Source organism: Choristoneura fumiferana, chromosome 4 (assembly GCF_025370935.1).
Source record: "Choristoneura fumiferana chromosome 4, NRCan_CFum_1, whole genome shotgun sequence".
NCBI classification, from domain to species: domain Eukaryota; kingdom Metazoa; phylum Arthropoda; class Insecta; order Lepidoptera; family Tortricidae; genus Choristoneura; species Choristoneura fumiferana.
This window is the reverse complement of record NC_133475.1, coordinates 5,031,204-5,047,934: the sequence shown is the minus strand read 5'-3', so window position 1 is coordinate 5,047,934 and position 16,731 is coordinate 5,031,204. Positions and strand designations below refer to the sequence as shown.

At 44.2% G+C, this 16,731-nt stretch overlaps 2 protein-coding genes across 2 annotated transcripts in view; one reads left to right on the top strand and one right to left on the bottom strand.

Moving 5' to 3' along the window:
• The window catches only part of LOC141427306 (uncharacterized), a 67,366-nt gene extending 51,026 nt beyond the window's left edge, over positions 1 to 16,340 (top strand). Inside the window, 8 exon segments of the mRNA XM_074086631.1 lie at positions 840 to 6,797; positions 7,759 to 7,977; positions 8,208 to 8,363; positions 9,716 to 9,854; positions 10,706 to 10,973; positions 11,913 to 12,042; positions 13,216 to 13,398; positions 14,507 to 16,340. Coding sequence (XP_073942732.1) covers positions 840 to 6,797; positions 7,759 to 7,977; positions 8,208 to 8,363; positions 9,716 to 9,854; positions 10,706 to 10,973; positions 11,913 to 12,042; positions 13,216 to 13,398; positions 14,507 to 14,599 — 7,146 coding nt within the window. The 3' untranslated portion in view covers positions 14,600 to 16,340.
• Sar1 (Secretion-associated Ras-related 1) overlaps positions 16,294 to 16,731 on the bottom strand; it is a gene marked incomplete in the record, with an annotated part of 8,913 nt that continues 8,475 nt past the window's right edge. The window contains 1 exon segment of the mRNA XM_074086632.1: positions 16,294 to 16,393.

Below are 16,731 nucleotides of genomic sequence, written 5' to 3'. Positions count from 1 at the left end.
TGCGTAAATTCTGAGAGATCTGGCCTTATACTACGAAGTGCGAAATTCGAACTTACTACCGACCCCATTATTGAAGTTTTAGTACGGAACCCTATTTTTTTCTGGTAATAAATATAAAGAAAGAAAGAAAGTTTTATTTTGGCTCTATAAGTACCACCTAAAAACTAAGACTAAAACTAGCACTAAAACTATTTTACTAGCTATGTGTGTTTATAGCCTATGGCACTTCTGAAAATTTTTGCATTCTAAAGAAAAAAGAAAGAAAAAAGAATTGGTAAAGAATTTTTAAAATCGGTCCACTAGTTTTTGAGTTAATTCGTAACAAACATCCAAAAATCCAAATCTTTCCTCTTTATAATATTAGTATAGATATAGATAGTATAGATGAGAGTGAGAGGTACGGAACGGTACGAACTTTGATTTTCGCATTTCGTAGTAGGCCCTCCCCCACTGTGCAGCAGTATAACCTAGTCAACAATTCGAACTTCGTGTCTTCCGTCCCGCTGACGTTAATTAATTTAATTTGAGAGAGAGAAGGACGGTAGGTACGATACGAACTTCGATTTTCGAATTTCGTAGTAGGACCAAGTTGAGGATAAAATGGGGTTTATGAACAAATTTTACACTGTCCAATTCGATTACGAGGATTTTAAACAGCAACAATGGAAATAAGTATTTTTTCTCTTTTTATATTTTCCCGCATTGCTATTTCTTATTGTCATTGGACAATGTACCGCACTCGATCACTTTTCAATCCATAGGCGCGCGTCCAGCAATACATATAATGAAATTTGCACGATTCTGGCATCGTCTAAATGAAAGTTAACATATTGTTACAGCGGCAACAAATGCTGCAGCGGCAGCAGTACAGCCCGATGGGCGGCGCGCCGGCGTCTCCGTCCCTGTCCCGGTCGCCGCACGTGGCGCGCACGCCCACGCCGTCCGCGTCGCCCGCCGCCTCCCCCGCGCCCTCGCACGACCACGGCGGCGGCCACCACCACCACATGGCGCCCATCCCGCCCGGATACCGATACTTCAAGGTCGGCTTGTTCGGCGGCGCTCCCGTCTGGCCCAACAAAGACGAAGAGCGCAGAAGGCCGCCGCATATTAATAAAGTGTCCATCTTGAAGCGTCGCACCCCGCCTCGACCGAGGTTCGCGGGTAAGAGCGCGCCGGGACCCTCCGAGGAACGCCCCGTAGAGGAAACCAGCCAGAGCCCGAGCGAAACCAGAGAGTTCGTACTTTACGCTCCCGACGGAGTCGACTACGCCATGTCTGACGACGCCGCACGAATGGGCTTCTCCAAAGACGATGACGAGGACGACGACATCGAAGAAATCGTCGAGGAACACTTGGACGATGCTGATATAGTGGTAGTGGAGCCCGGAGCGATATCGCCCGAGGAACGCATCGCGACCGAAGAAGATTTTGAGGAACTGATCGATAGCGGGAAACCCGAGGACGAGGTGGAAGAGGAGGCCGTCGTCCCCGAGAAAACGACCACGAGAACAGAGACCACCACTAAAACCGTGGCGGTCATTAGTCTTTCCACTGCCAACAAAACTTCCCCCAATGTACAGCAGTATAAACTAGTCAACCCGTCACAAAACAGTGCTTTGTCGCGTCTCCCCGTACTAAGCGCTACTGTGCTGTCTCCACATTCTAACAATAAAATTTTAAACGAAGTATCACAAGCCACTGTCGCTTCGGTATCTATTGCAAACCAAACGATTTCCGTGCCAGTGTTGAAGAATCTCTCGGTCCCGATCGGCGGTCACGGCGCCGGAGCGAAGGCACAACTAAAAAAAATGCCTCTCAATTTACACAACCCGCCATTGACTATTAACATGTCGACGCAGCCACACTCGAAACCGATAAGCTCGGTCATAAGCGTTATATCATCTAACCTTCCAAAAGCGGCCACTTTGAACCCGGTCATTACTCTCGCTACCCAAAACACAGCGGCCGGCGCTTCAAGAGTGCCTGTATCGATTCTAACTCAGCACCAAGTAAAACAAAAAATTGTTAAGACTATCGAGAAACCCATGGCCTTATCTCTCTCGAACACGAAGCTATCTAGTCTTTCCGTGAGCCATGACGCCACTCTGCCGGCTAAGATCTTTCAAGACGATGCGGCTTCGCCCGACAGTACAGTAGCTTCCGATAGTCACTTGGACAAAGAGATCCATCATATCACCACGACAGCTCAACATATGAGCGCCATGACCTCTCAAGGTTTAGCGCACTTGGACCACATACCACCTCCGATTATCAAAGAAACTGGCAAAGATATCGACATCGAAACTGAAATTAGCCAGCAAACAGAATTGCCCCATTCCTTGTGTATAACGGATAGAACACCTCTGTTACTAGGTAAGGCCGATATAAAGAGCCCTGATCCTATTCCTGAAAAGATCCCCGATAATATTATGGAAGGAGACGACGACGACAAACCAGAGGATAGCCTACAAAGTAACTTACTGCTATCTTATAATAAATCTATTTCTGAAACACAATCTCAAAATGCATCAAAAGCTGACAGTAAGGCGCAGGAAAGTGTTGTGAAAACTATTAAAGCCATCGCGAACCAAACTAAGGAGATGGTTATTGACTCCAATATGCAGATTACGTCGGATATGGCGCAGGAGTCGGTCCAGATATCCATACCGTCCCCTACTCCGTCCCAGGAAAGATATTTGAATGACATCACCATGCAAGAACACGCGGAAGCGGTAGAGGGCAATCCTAAACGCGTAGAAACGTTCGAAGATATGCTTTGTATGCTAGAGAATATAACCGATGACGCAAAACCGTTTGGTATGAAGCAGCCCAACCCTAAACCGAATCCGCCACCTCAAAATCCAAACATAAATCCTCCTGCGAAACAAGAAACTAAAGAGATGGTAGATCAGCACAGTTTCCCAAAGAGAGACTCAGACAGATTGAGCTTGCAATCGGCAACCGTCCCCCAGCTTTCTCCTCTATCCCAACCGGCGGAATTGCAATCCAATATGGCGAACGTATCCCAACAACTTCGCACTATCATGTCATCGCTAAACACGGCAACTTCAAAGGTGGACTCGCAAACGGTGTCGTCCTTAATGAGAAAGAACAGCGACGCGACAGCTCCGACACAAGTGAACTTTGAGAATTTGCTGCCTTCGTCCAAAGTTGAAGTTGCGACTTCCAGACCATCGCCAGTGCAGAGGATGGACAAACCGATCACATCCATTCCCAGCTCTGACAGTTTACCAATGAGCGCAGCTCAAATGGTTGGTTCTAGAGTCAACACTTTATCTTCTATGGGCCAGAATAGGAAATCCCCTACGATCTCCCCAATAAACTCTCCTGTAATGCAAAACACTTTGATGAAAACGCAAGCTCAAACGCCTATGATGTCTAACCAAAGCTTCTCTACCAACGAAGACGGTCCTCTAAACGCGACGTCTGTTGCGTCTCAGATCATCCAGATGCCAGCGCTTTCGAAAATACATAGTTCGTCCACGCCACAGTCGATTATGCACGCGGGCAACACTATCACAACTACCGTCAGCGGTTTTCAGAAAGGGCCGTTGCCCACTAGTATATTAGGGCACACATTGCTTCAGCCTACGAGGCAGATAAATACCAGTAATCTGCCTTTTAATCCACAAAGCATCAGCTCCAGCCAGCCGCCGGCGCTGGTCATGACGTCCCGGCCGATGATGGGCAACAAGGAGCCGCCGCCAAACGTCACCGTGCGCACACACACCATCGTCAGCCCCGGCATCAGTCAAATGCAGACCAAACCAGCCCCTGGCTCCATTAATTTCATAACTTCTTCCAAACTCTTACACACACAACTGACCTCTCCCTTAAAGAGGTCTAAATCTACCGATGAACCTAAGACAGAGGTTATTGTAGGCCACATACAACCCACTAAGAGGCACAGTGTCGAGTCGGTCATTGTGAAGTCTGAGCCGATGGAAACGGATGAGCCGAACGCAACTTCTACCATCGTCACCGACAACGCCGGAAATAAAATTATACAACAAAGCTCCTCGAATCAAAGGAACGATGACTCTCAAAATGTGTTACTGAAGCAGTTACTACAGACCACCACTACGGCGGCGAATGTGGTTCCGCAACGCTCGATGACTATGCAGAGGACTGCGCCGGCCTTGGGCACGATCCCGTCTCTCGAGGCGCAGCTGGCCAGACCGTCCATACCACCTCCTACATTAGCTTTATCCCAAGAAGTCGAAATACCTAAGAATTCGCCCCGTCAGATCATGACGCATAGCACGCAAGTAACCTCCCCGTTCACTAGTCGTCCTTTGCAGAGCATGCAAGGAATGCAGGGTATGCAAACTATACAGAGTATGCAGAGTATGCAAACTATGCAGAACATGCACAACATGCAAGGAATGCCTATTCAAACTTCTATTCCGACGTCCTCCATGTCACCTTTGATGCACACCTCTACACAATCGCTGATGGACGTCCGGAAACCAACCATGAAGATAATGATTAAAGAAGAGACCACCCCGCTTCCGGAGAGTTCACCCACTATAAAAACTATGCAAATGTACCCCATGAGTATGGACAACCAGCAACTCCATCAAGCAATAAAGAAAGAAGTGACGCCACCGCAACAAAGCCCTGTGATGAGACCATTTACTCCGATGGACGTGAAGAAAGAACTGCTCGATGAGAGTTCCCAACAGTCTGCTACATCTGGAGTGTCCACTGCTTCGGATCAAGGGAAATTAGATCAACCGATGAAGGAAGAGTATCCTGAAGGCGGCGTGGATCCCGCTGCGGAAGCGAATGCCCCCGAAACACCTTCAGAAGCTAAAAAGCGCAAGAGGCGCGAATATCAGCAAAAAAAGCGAAAGCAAATGCAATTGAATATGAGAGCGGCCGAGAACAATTCGAGTGCACCTGGTGGTAAGAAAAGGCCTCGCAAGGGCTCTCGCTACGAGGAAGACTACGATACCTTCATCGACAATCTTATGAGTCAGTTGAGACTTTTGCAACCGATGCAAATTCAAGAACCTTCTCTGACTACCAACTTTGCGGTCTGTCCTCTTTTCGGCTCTGGAGATTTAACAAAGCTGAAGAACAAAGATTATGATATAATGAAGGGTGATCTGGTCGGCGAGTTTGGCAACGCAAAAATACCGAACGTCGCAGACTACTACAACACGAAGCCTTTCGGGGATGACGAACCTTTGCCCGAGAAGCCGCCGGCGTCCACGCAGAGAGGATTTTACGACCAAGAGTTCCAGCCGATCGTTTTCGAAGACGACACAGAGGACAAGAAACTCGACTTTATCTGCAAAGAGCGAGATACTGACACGCCTGATAGTATTGTTAGTTGTTCGAGTCCAGAGTGTCTTGAGATCGAACCGGTTAACCGGTTCCCGGGACTTAAGCTCATTGACGACGACGACGAAGACGAGGACAGCGACTCTGCCGTGTCCGGTAAAGTCTCGCCTATCATCCCGCTCATCGCGCCTGTGCCCGTCCGAGTCAAGCCCGTCTCCCTACACAAGCATGAAGATGGCTCCAAGGCGTTGAAATGCTTCGACTCCTCTTCGCCAATGAAAACAGTAGACTCTCCCGGCAGCACCGAAAGCAGTGAAAATGTCACCGTTACACTGACACTGACTTCGGGTGCCGCTGAAGATATCCTAGGCGTGCTCAAAGAACTTGCAGGAATTCTGCATATTCCGCCCCCAACTTCCTACCAGATCGTAGAGAGAACAGCGACCCCACCCTCGCATAAATTAGGATTGTACAGGTCTAAAGGCAAAGATGGCAAGGAGGGCACGCCTATCGACATTCAGAGTATACTTAACGGAGCTGCTAAGTTTTGTCGTCATTGTGATGTGGTTATATTGGATTCAGTAGTTAGAGCGAAGGCATCTGAATTTCCACTGCTGTCGGCTAACAAGGGCAATGCGGAAGACATTCTGTGCGACAGCGATTCCGAGTTGTACTTCTGCAGTGCTCAGTGCTACGAAAGGTTCGCGTGGCGACCGACGAATATTATTCTAGACGGCAAAACAAAAACAGCCGTCAAAGAGGACGCCAAGTCGGATAATGAAACGAACGTATCAAAAGACCGAGACGATTTCGACACGGCCTCTACAGAAAGTATGGAAACTGACGACCTAGACATAAAACCAGACATCAAAGACGAGAAAATGGATCTATCCTTCATAGACTCTCTCGACAATGACGAACTAATGAAAGAAGTCGGCGAGGACGTCAGCGCTCTAGACGAGGACCTCAAAAACGAATCCGACGAGAAGAGCAACCAGAGCGTGGAAAAAGACAAGTACCGAGGCATAAGGTACAAGGCTTGGTCGCCGGGCTGCATCGGACCGCCGATCAAATACAAGCGCCCCACCGACCGGGAGTTGACCGAACTCGTCTTCCGCACAGGCGTCGCCATAATGCCAGTGACTAATGAAGATACGCGTCGTTGCGAGCTATGCGGTATTCAAGGCGACGGGGTGGCCGACGGCGTGTCTAGGTTATTGAACTGTGACGTGGACCGTTGGGTGCACTTGAACTGCGCGCTTTGGTCGGAGGGCGTGTATGAGACTGTGAGCGGCGCGTTGATGAACGTGGAGGCGGCTTTAGCGGCCGGCGGCAGCGCCACGTGCGCGGCCTGCCGCCGGCTCGGCGCCACCGTGCGGTGCTTCAAGGTGCGCTGCGGCAGCGTCTACCATCTCGGCTGCGCGGTCAAGGATAATTGCGTCTTCTACAAGAATAAGACTGCCTACTGCGCATCTCATGCTCCCAAGGTGAGTTTGTTGTTGAATACCTTCTGTTGATTTTTGCAAGGGTCTGAGAATCAGTTTTGTTGGTGTAATTGGTTATATCAATATCTATATTTTTTTTATTTAACTGGATGGCAAACGAGCAAGTAGGTCTCCTGATGGTAAGAGATCACCACCGCCACAAAACATAACATCTGTAACACCAGGGGTATTGCAGATGCGTTGCCAACCTAGAGGCCTAAGATGGGATACTTCAAGTGCCAGTAATTTCATCGGCTGTCTTAGTCTCCACGCCGAAACACAACAGTGCAAGCACTGCTGCTTCACGGCAGGGTTAGCGAGCAAGATGGTGGTAGCAATCCGGGCGGACCTTGCACAAGGCACACCAACCAAAAACCACCACCAAAAACCACCTGCAAAAAATAAAAGAGTAAAGTTCCTTATTGACTGGCTGATTGATAGACAAACAAAACAATGCACATCCTTCAATTAGAAATTCCCACGGGATGTTTTTTTTTATCGTGCCACAGCACCGTGGGGGTTTTAACTTAGTTATTCGATAATAATGAACCAACGTTTTGAAACGTGTCAGTGTAGTGTGGTGGTGGTGATAGATGGGTTTGTGTGTGTGTTCTTACAGTGTAGAGGTGGAGGAACTGCATGAACACGCATATATATTGTATAAACGTAGCTATCATAGGGTCGCGGGTGAGCAAAGTTATTGTTTTAGTTCAATGATGAACCAGTAACTTTCTTTCTGGTCGGTTTGGAACACTCTTGACATTATAATTTTAGGTAAATTTCAGATGAAATGATCCACAATGTTGACGTATATACATACAGTGCGCAGTGTTAGACTTAAACAAGACCTCTCCCTGAAAGTTTAGTTCCTGATTCATCGTTTCTTGTTTCGCTGGATTCTTGTTTTGTCAGATTTTTTTAAATCAGCATCATACCTAACACTAAAACAAACAAACTTACACAGAGTGAAAAAGACAACGAACTGACGACCCTGAGCGTGCAACGGCGTGTGTACGTATCGCGTGACGAGCAGCGGCAAGTCGCGTCGGTGATGCTACATTCCGATACCAACCACCTGATCCGCGTCGGCGGCCTCATCTTCCTCAGCCCCGGCCATCTGCTGCAGCATCAGCTCGCGGCCTTCCACACGCCCAATTACATCTACCCTATTGGGTACAAGATCGTGAGTACTGTGCTAATCACACCATGCTAATGTTTACCTTAAGGGCGCGCCGAGCTTTTAGTGCATTAATATCCATTACTAACCTACTTCCAGGTTCAGTTCAATAAACTAAACTAAACATTTGTCTCTAGTGAGCGAGAGGGAAATATGATTTTAATTCTACTTGAGTGCCGTCTTTAATAAATGCCGTCGTTTAGTACCTGCGTACAAGAAGCTTGTATGGTGTTTAGGTCCGGTTCTACTGGTCGATGAGCCGCGCCAACAGCCGCTGCCGCTACGTGTGCTGGATCTCTGAGGAGGCGGGCCGGCCGCGCTTCCACGTGCGCGTGCAAGACGACGCGCCGCACGAGGCCAGCGCGCCCACGCCGCGCGCCGCCTGGGACAAGGTAATATCATGTCATCATTACAGACGTACACCGATTATGATCACTTACCATCAGGTGACCAGGTGAGCAGGTGACCCGCCTGCTCGTTTGACAGCTGTTCGATAAAAAAAAAGTTTAATATGGATATGACTAGTGCGATTGGTTAGATAGCTAGATAGATTTATTTATCATGTTGTTTATTGGCTTACAGTTATTTTATTACTTACCGCAATGCAATCTTATAGATGATTAAATTCAATGAATGTTATTCCTGCAACAAACTATACTTCGTTTTTTTATGCATTAGAAAAAGGGTAAACAATCTTGAGGAGTCTATTGAAAAACGTTTAAAAAAAACAGTACAGTCAACATCATAAGTGATCATTTCTGTACCGTATCGCTTTCAGTCTTTATACAATTTCGGTTGGCTTTTCAAACATGACGTTAAAGTGATAAGGTACAAAAGTGATCACTTATTTATGACGTTGACTGTATCTAACTATTACTATGACACCAAAAGCATGTCCTTCTTAATTGTTACATAATTGCTATCTTATTTTTCAAAAGTGTTTTTCAATAAAAAGACACGTCAAGATCGCTTCCACCTTCCACTTTCTTTCTAATGCTAAAAAAATGAAGTCTACATGAAAAAAAAAATTCTTTGTGTCGATGTATGACTTTTGTACAGTTGATATGAAAAGTAAATACTTACTAGTACTAGTGTTATCCATATTAAACTTATAAGCGCTACTTCAAATCCGCTCTCTAGTCATCATCATCAGCTGGAAGGCGTCCACTGTTCAACAACAGCTCTCGGTCCACCCAGTGGGAGGCTAGTCAACGCTGTGTCTTCTGGCTCGTGGTTGCCACTCGAGAAACAGTCTCTCCCAACGTGCTTGGTTATAACTTTTTCGCTGCAAATCTCATGATCAAGACAAATTAGTCATCCTGAAATAGGGAACATGCAATCGTTCTTTTTACTAGTATCAGAAATCGTCACTGCCGTGTGAAAACCTCGCAAGTAAATTTTTCAAAAAACTTTTTATACTTTTTTATGAGAAAAGCTTGTAAACGTCTGCATAAAAAAATCAGTTCAGGTTTTGTTACTTACGAAGTTTTCACATGGCAGTGACGTAATATCTTAGTTATTGGGCGTATCAGATACTTTTGCACGTTCCGCTGTGGCAGGTATTAATGCAGGTGAGTGTACGTACAGTCGAGTTTATAAACTTGTGAGCAAAATGTTATCAAAAATATCTGAACAGGACTCTATTGTCAACGGCGTAGAAGCGTGTTCAGATATGTTTGATCAAATTTTTGGTCACAAGTTTATGAAGTCGCAAGTACAGCAGGTGTTTTGTGTTTTGTGTTAGGTGTTGGACGCGGTGGGAGCGCTGCGAGCGGCGCGGCCGGAGCCGGGCGTGCTGCAGCTGTGGCCGCACTACGTCACGGGCGAGGACCTGTTCGGCCTCACCGAGCCCGCCGTCGTGCGCGTGCTCGAGAGCCTGCCCGGTCAGTATACACTATACACTATACAGTATACACCACTCAAAACTGCCCGTGGGATGTTTTTTATCCCTAGACGGTTTTGAAAATTTCAATATATGTAAGATAAGATAACGTTTTATTTGCAGAAAAAGGGTTCGTTATATGTCTTAGATATCATTCCATCTTTTTCAACTGCATCCGTACAGCATGCAAATATATATTACTTTAGTTCTTCGATGTCATCTATGACAAAAAAATTGGGAACTTCTGGTGTAGATAGATAATAGATAATTTCAGATATGACAAAAATATAAAGATATCACAAAAAAATCGTCAACAAAAATAAAATAACTATATCGATTTAAATATAACAAGAATATGTTGACGACCGGATAGCGAAGTTGTTAGTGACCCTGACTACGAAACTAGGGGTCGCGGGTTTTGATCCCCATGACGGGCAAATATTTGTATGATGAATACGAATGTTTGTACTTAAGTCTAAGAGTATATATTTATCTATATATGTATGTCTATCCGTTGTCTAGCACTCATAGTACAAGCTTTGCTTAGTTCGAGGTTGGGTCAATTAATTTGTCCCAAGAATTATTATCTGTCAAGGGGACCCATTTTCTTAAGCTTTTTATTGCCCCGCTGCTGGACGAAGCTCTCGCCTTTTGCCATCCATCATCATCATCATCAGCCGGAAGACGTCCACTGCTGGACAAAGGCCTCCCCTTAGAACGCCACAATGAACGACAACTCGCCACTTGCATCCACCGGTTTCCCGCTACTCTCACGATGTCGTCAGTCCACCTGGCCATCAATAACTTAATTACTTAAAACAGACTGTTTTATCGCTATTCTTAAATCCACAGGCATAGAAACGCTGACAGACTACCGTTTCAAGTTCGGGCGTTCGGCGCTGCTGGAGGGCGGTCTGGCGGTGAACCCGTCGGGCTGCGCGCGCTCGGAGCCGCTGCGGCGCGGCGCGTGGCGGCGGGCGGCGCCCTCGCGCGTGGCCGCCGCGCCCGCGCCCGCCGCCGACGCGCCCTTTTGCCCCTACAGCAAGCAATTCGTACACACGAAGAGCAGCCAGTACAAGAAGATGAAGCTCGAGTGGCGGAACAATGTCTATCTCGCACGGTGAGCCTAACGCCGCATTTAAACTTAAGCCGAGTTTACACATGCAAGAAAAATCGTGCAAGTTGCATTACACTGCGAGACCGTAAAGCCAACGAATTTGTAGTGGTCAATCGAGCGCCATAATGTAATGAAACTAGCACGATTTTTCTTGCAAGTCTAAACTCGGCTTTAAGCGAGAACTTCCATGCATGTTTCACTACATTGCGGTATTTGTTTAATCAACTGAATTCATTGTCCCTCAATAGCCTGTGATGTAAGACAAATTGTATACAAGTTCTTGAGCTACTTTTATGTGTTGTTATTCTGTCCCGTAACTTAGGAGACATCAATGATACACTTTCTTAGAAAAATGTTGCTTAGAAGATGAACCGTGCCATGGAGAAATTGCCTTAAAACTGTCACAATTCCTAACTCCGTGGGAATATCGGAATAATAAGTAGCATATGTGGTATTCTAGATGTCATCTAAATCCATCCAGCCGTTTTAGCGCGAAGTAGTAACAAACATACACACATAATACTCACAAACTTTCGCATTTATAATATTAGTAGGATTAGTAGAATGATTTTCGTGGGCAATGGCTTACACTTCTAGCTAGCCTGAGTCAACAGGGGCAGGCTGAAAACCAGTGCTGGCAGCTTCTGTGCAACGCAGCATAAGCTGAGCCTTTCTCACAGTGCAAGGGACTGGCGAACACATTGCGCTGAGATTCTAAATTAGTCTATTGTTTATTTGTATTCCATGTGCCTATCCTGTATTATTTCATGTTGGCAAATAAATCAATTTTCCTTCTTTCAAATTTTTGTTAAAATTCTGTTAATGTTTCCAGGTGATCTAGTGCTAGTATAGGACGTCTACAAATAAACGAGTTAGTGCCAATCGTCCCATGATAATTTATTTAATAAGGCTTGTTATAACGTATGTCGGTGTGTCTCGCAGGTCCAAGATCCAAGGCCTGGGTCTGTATGCGGCGCGTGACCTCGAGAAACACACGATGGTGATCGAGTACATCGGCGAGATCATCCGCTCAGAGCTGTCGGAGATACGAGAGAAGCAGTACGAAGCCAAGGTACAAGCGCACTACCGTATATCTTTGTAGCGGTCCGAGGGTCACCAACGGTCAACGGGAAAATCAGCGCTGGGGGGTTTATTAACGCTTCAGAATTATGTGCTGAGCCAGTGTCCGTTTCACAACCTTTGTTGTCTATTTGTACTTAATACACTTGTTGTGTCTTGTGTTGTGAATAAATGAATTTTCTAGGGGGGCTATTAATACAAGCGTTTCAACCGTCTCATTTTCCTGGACACTTCTGTAAAAATGCCCGAATATTCTGATACTGAATATTAGCTATCTGGTAGAAATACAGGAACTCTAACAAATAATCGAAAACGACATCAAAATCTACAGCCAAAATAATTCGTACAAAATGTGACCAGAAAATGAGGCGGTTAAAATGTTCCAATAATCGCCTGGGGGTCTTTGGTTAATCACGTGACTTTTTAGCAACTTTTTTGCCCAGATCTTGGTGATAGTGATAAAAAAAACGAGAAAATGATTTTAACTCTTTATATGATTTAGCACTGATCAGCGCTACTTCTGTTGTATGTCAAAGATAATTAAAATTCAATAAAATGTTGCTCTTGTAAATTTTGGTACTGATCAAGAGTAGTACAGATCAGTGTTTAGTCATACGAAAGGTTGACGGATCGTCGTCGTGTTACTGTTTGTTGTATAGCCGAGGAAATTAAGATTTCAAATGGTAAATGAATTGAAATTCCGGGATTTTATTAAATTCCCATGGGAATTCCCGCCCCGATCCCTGGAAATATCGGAATGAAAAGTAACCTTTGTCTTATTCCAAACCTTCAGCTCTCTACACACAAAATAATGTGAAAGAGTAATAAACAAAAATCCCGTGGGAATTCCGAAAAATTCTACCGTGGTCTTCATTGACGTTGCACTAAAAACGACTGCCAAATTTCATGACTCTATATGTATACGTACCAAGCTGATGAGATTTCGAAAAATAAAATGAAATAATATTAAAAGATACCTGCGTCTTTTATTAATCTGAGCGACCACTTCTTTGGTTATATGTATTAATATTTTCGGGTAGTCAGTTGGGTGCCCCGTCATCTAGTTCGGTAAGACACATTACATATAGCTAATCTAGATAGGGTAGGGCATAGAGTTCGAACCTTTTTAGTATTTATTTAACCAAAAATGTCATTCTGTCGCCAGAACCGCGGCATCTACATGTTCCGCCTGGACGAGCGGCGCGTGGTGGACGCGACGCTAAGCGGCGGGCTGGCGCGGTACATCAACCACTCGTGCCAGCCCAACTGCGTGGCCGAGACCGTTGAGGTGGACCGCCAGTTGCGTATCATTATATTCGCCAAGCGGCGGGTCGCGCGCGGCGAGGAGGTCTGTACCCCGTTTCTGTTTTTTTTACTAAACACTACAGCGTGAAATTGCGTGTGCATACCATCCCATCTAATTCCTCCATGTCCATTTTACCAACGGACATCTAGGCGGTTAAATGCCATACGGCCAGACTCCATACGCCTTCTAATTTACCAACGAACATCGCGGCGGGGAGAGCGTCTTCACCCTTATGTAGTTGTCCATTGGTCCTCACGAAGCGGTTTGCTTCATCATTCATAATGCAACCTGCTAAACAATGGAATTCATGCCCCAATTGGAGTGAATTCCACAGACACAGACAATTCTGTGTTTGCGGTTATCCGCAAGAGCTCTAGGTTTTATATTTATATAAAACCAAGATCTGTTCAAGGTCACAGTGAATACTGAATACTGAGCCGTTACTGAACCAGTGGCATATAGTACCCGGCCATAAAGATTGCACATCGGTCTTTGGAAAGAGAGTTGACTAATTTCGGCTTCGTAGAGCGTTTTCACACACTACTTATGTGATGTTTGTCAGTCGTTGTACAGGTGCTAGTACGGACGAATTAAGATGAAAATAAATATAAAAGAGTTGTTGAAATCCCCCAAGACTTTAAATTGTACGATGGCATCTTTAGGAAAAAGAGGGAACTATCCTTTTTCTAGTAGTTGGAACAGAGTCCGTATTGCCTAACGTTTCTGACGCTCGCGATCGCAATTAAGGAAATGACAGTTTTTATATGCGTAATCTGCCATTTGATTGCGATCGCGAGCTTTAGAAATGATAGGCGGCCTCTGCTCTCTATAGATATCCAAAGTTTACATGTCAGTATTCATTTGATGTAAAACGTCACTTAATAAATAAGATGATTGATGGACGGTCGCCAGTGTTAGCAAATCGTCGTGAACAGCCAATTGTCTTTTTCCGAAGAACGATGTGCAATCTTTATCGCCGGGTACTGTACGCCATTGGCCTCATCTGTACTTTTCATTAGGTGAGATAGGGATAGGGGCCAGTCACGGGTCAGTATTAATAGTTTAAAAATTCACTACGACTGCGCTTATCATTCAAATATAGTAATAAGTTCCACAAAAGGATCAGTAAACACCATGCATTGCTCGGCAGCTGGCGTACGACTACAAGTTCGACATAGAAGACGACGCGCACAAGATCATGTGCATGTGCGGAGCGCCCAACTGCCGCAAGTGGATGAATTAGAAGCCCCGGCGCCCGGCTCGCACGCACTAGGCTATGAACCCTAGTTATGTACCAAAGTGATTTTACTATTACTACCCCTAGCGTTAAGTGTAAAAACTAGTTAACAGACTTCACCTTTCGAGCTGGCGAGTGTGATTTAGCAATAAGACTAATATTTAATGTTTTACAGATAATCTACAGTTTATTATAATTTTATATCTAGAGTTAGACGTGACGTTCGAACACTTTTTGTACATAATATTAAATCGGTATATGAAACGTTGTTATTGAATTTTGATGTTTTAAATGTGACATTTCCTTACTGAGTGAAATATTTTTTTATTTAATATTTTGATGTTCACGCACGTTCAGTGTGGCCGCTGTTTCCTATTGACAATTTATTATTACAGTTTTTAATGATTCACGGTTATTTTCATTGTATATATTTGTTACAGGATGTAGACCGCGAATGCCTTGATTGAGCTCCCGATATTTCGATACAGTTGCAGAGTTTCTACCCATCATCATGATGAATGCAACTGCATCGAAATATTGGGAGTTTATTAAAGGTAATCACTGTCTACATCCCGTAGAGAATATATTTAATGACAAATTATTAATTTTTAATTTTAATATATTTTTTCATGACTTTCTAAATTGTTGTTGAATTTTATATAAACGGTAAATATGGAAGTTTGTAATATAGTTTTGATAATCTCACGTCGATGATGTTAGGTACCAAATAGAAGAATTTGCATTTAGTACATGTAGATCACGAGTATATTTTTGTGATGTTAACGTACATATGCCACGTCGTGCCTGTTCCGTTCGGTGGTTCGGTGATCGTATGCACTAGGAACGTACTCGGAACACCACAGCACGCCTTGGTCCACGCACGCCGTGCGCCGTGCGCCGACCCAACCTAATACTAACTAGTTGTAGTGTATTTATGCAGCGAGCACTCGCGTCATCATTCGTTGCTTTACGTTTTATCTCAAACACCTGTCATACATAAATCTTATTTGTAAGTCGAAATGTTCCTTTACTATCTAAAAACCGGATCAAATCTATATCAGCCAGCAAATTTCACTTTGATAGAGAACGATATACTTTACGAAGAATTTACCTGCGAGCAGTAGTTGGTAGCATAATTTTTATATTTAGGATTTTCCAAATGTGATATTACCTCACATCGCGTCACATGTTCATTTCGTAGTGGCGACTTAGTAAATCTAGTGGTTAGTTCGTTATCCGTAGAGATTGTAACGTTCGCTGATGACAAAAGGTGATATTATCAGTCGTAGATGTGATGCAACGTTGACGGCAACAGCGGCTCTGCGCGAGGGATGCTGCCTTCAATAACTCAGTTTCTAGCGCGAGTCAGAAGTTTATTTGAACACAAAGTTGCCATCTACCAATGTTATGAAATCATGCAATTTAATTTTAAGTGTTAAATGTGCAATATCTTAACTTGTAAATAATGTCTGCTAGGAACGCGCCTTTATTACTGACATAGTAATCGCGAAATAGTTTTTTTTAAATGATATCAAATAATCGTTTCAAATATATTCGCATTGCTTTTCTGTTGACATATTTATTTAAAGCATTCCCATACATTATGCACTGAATATGAATAAGGATTGACTCAAATCTATTGTTTCAAAGTATTTGACAATGTTTGTAAAATTATTGCTGTAGAAATATTTCTATACAATACTATTTTATTGCATTATTTTCCTATCATTAAACCTTACTTAGTAAAGACATGAGTTTTATTTGACAATACACCTAGATAAATATATCTCAATCCAATAAAATAAAACACTAATTTATTTTGTATAAATTTTATTACAAACTTTGTTTTTTTTGGACTTACTGCAAATAATATACCGAAAAAGTTTTCTAAGTACAGCTGGAGGACCAGCCATGATGATCACAACTTATAACTGGAGACGGCTCGTCGCGACCGCCCGCTCGCCACACAGCCGGAACTGGCACCGAACGCTTGGAGATCTTTGGCCGCTGTTACACTTGCTAAGAATAAATATCTTTTACCCAGTCTTCGTTAGCTACAAAATTCATTGCAGATGTGTGTCGAGCGTTTTGGCCCGATAGCTTTAACAATGTTTCAATCACTAGTACTTCCATAAAAA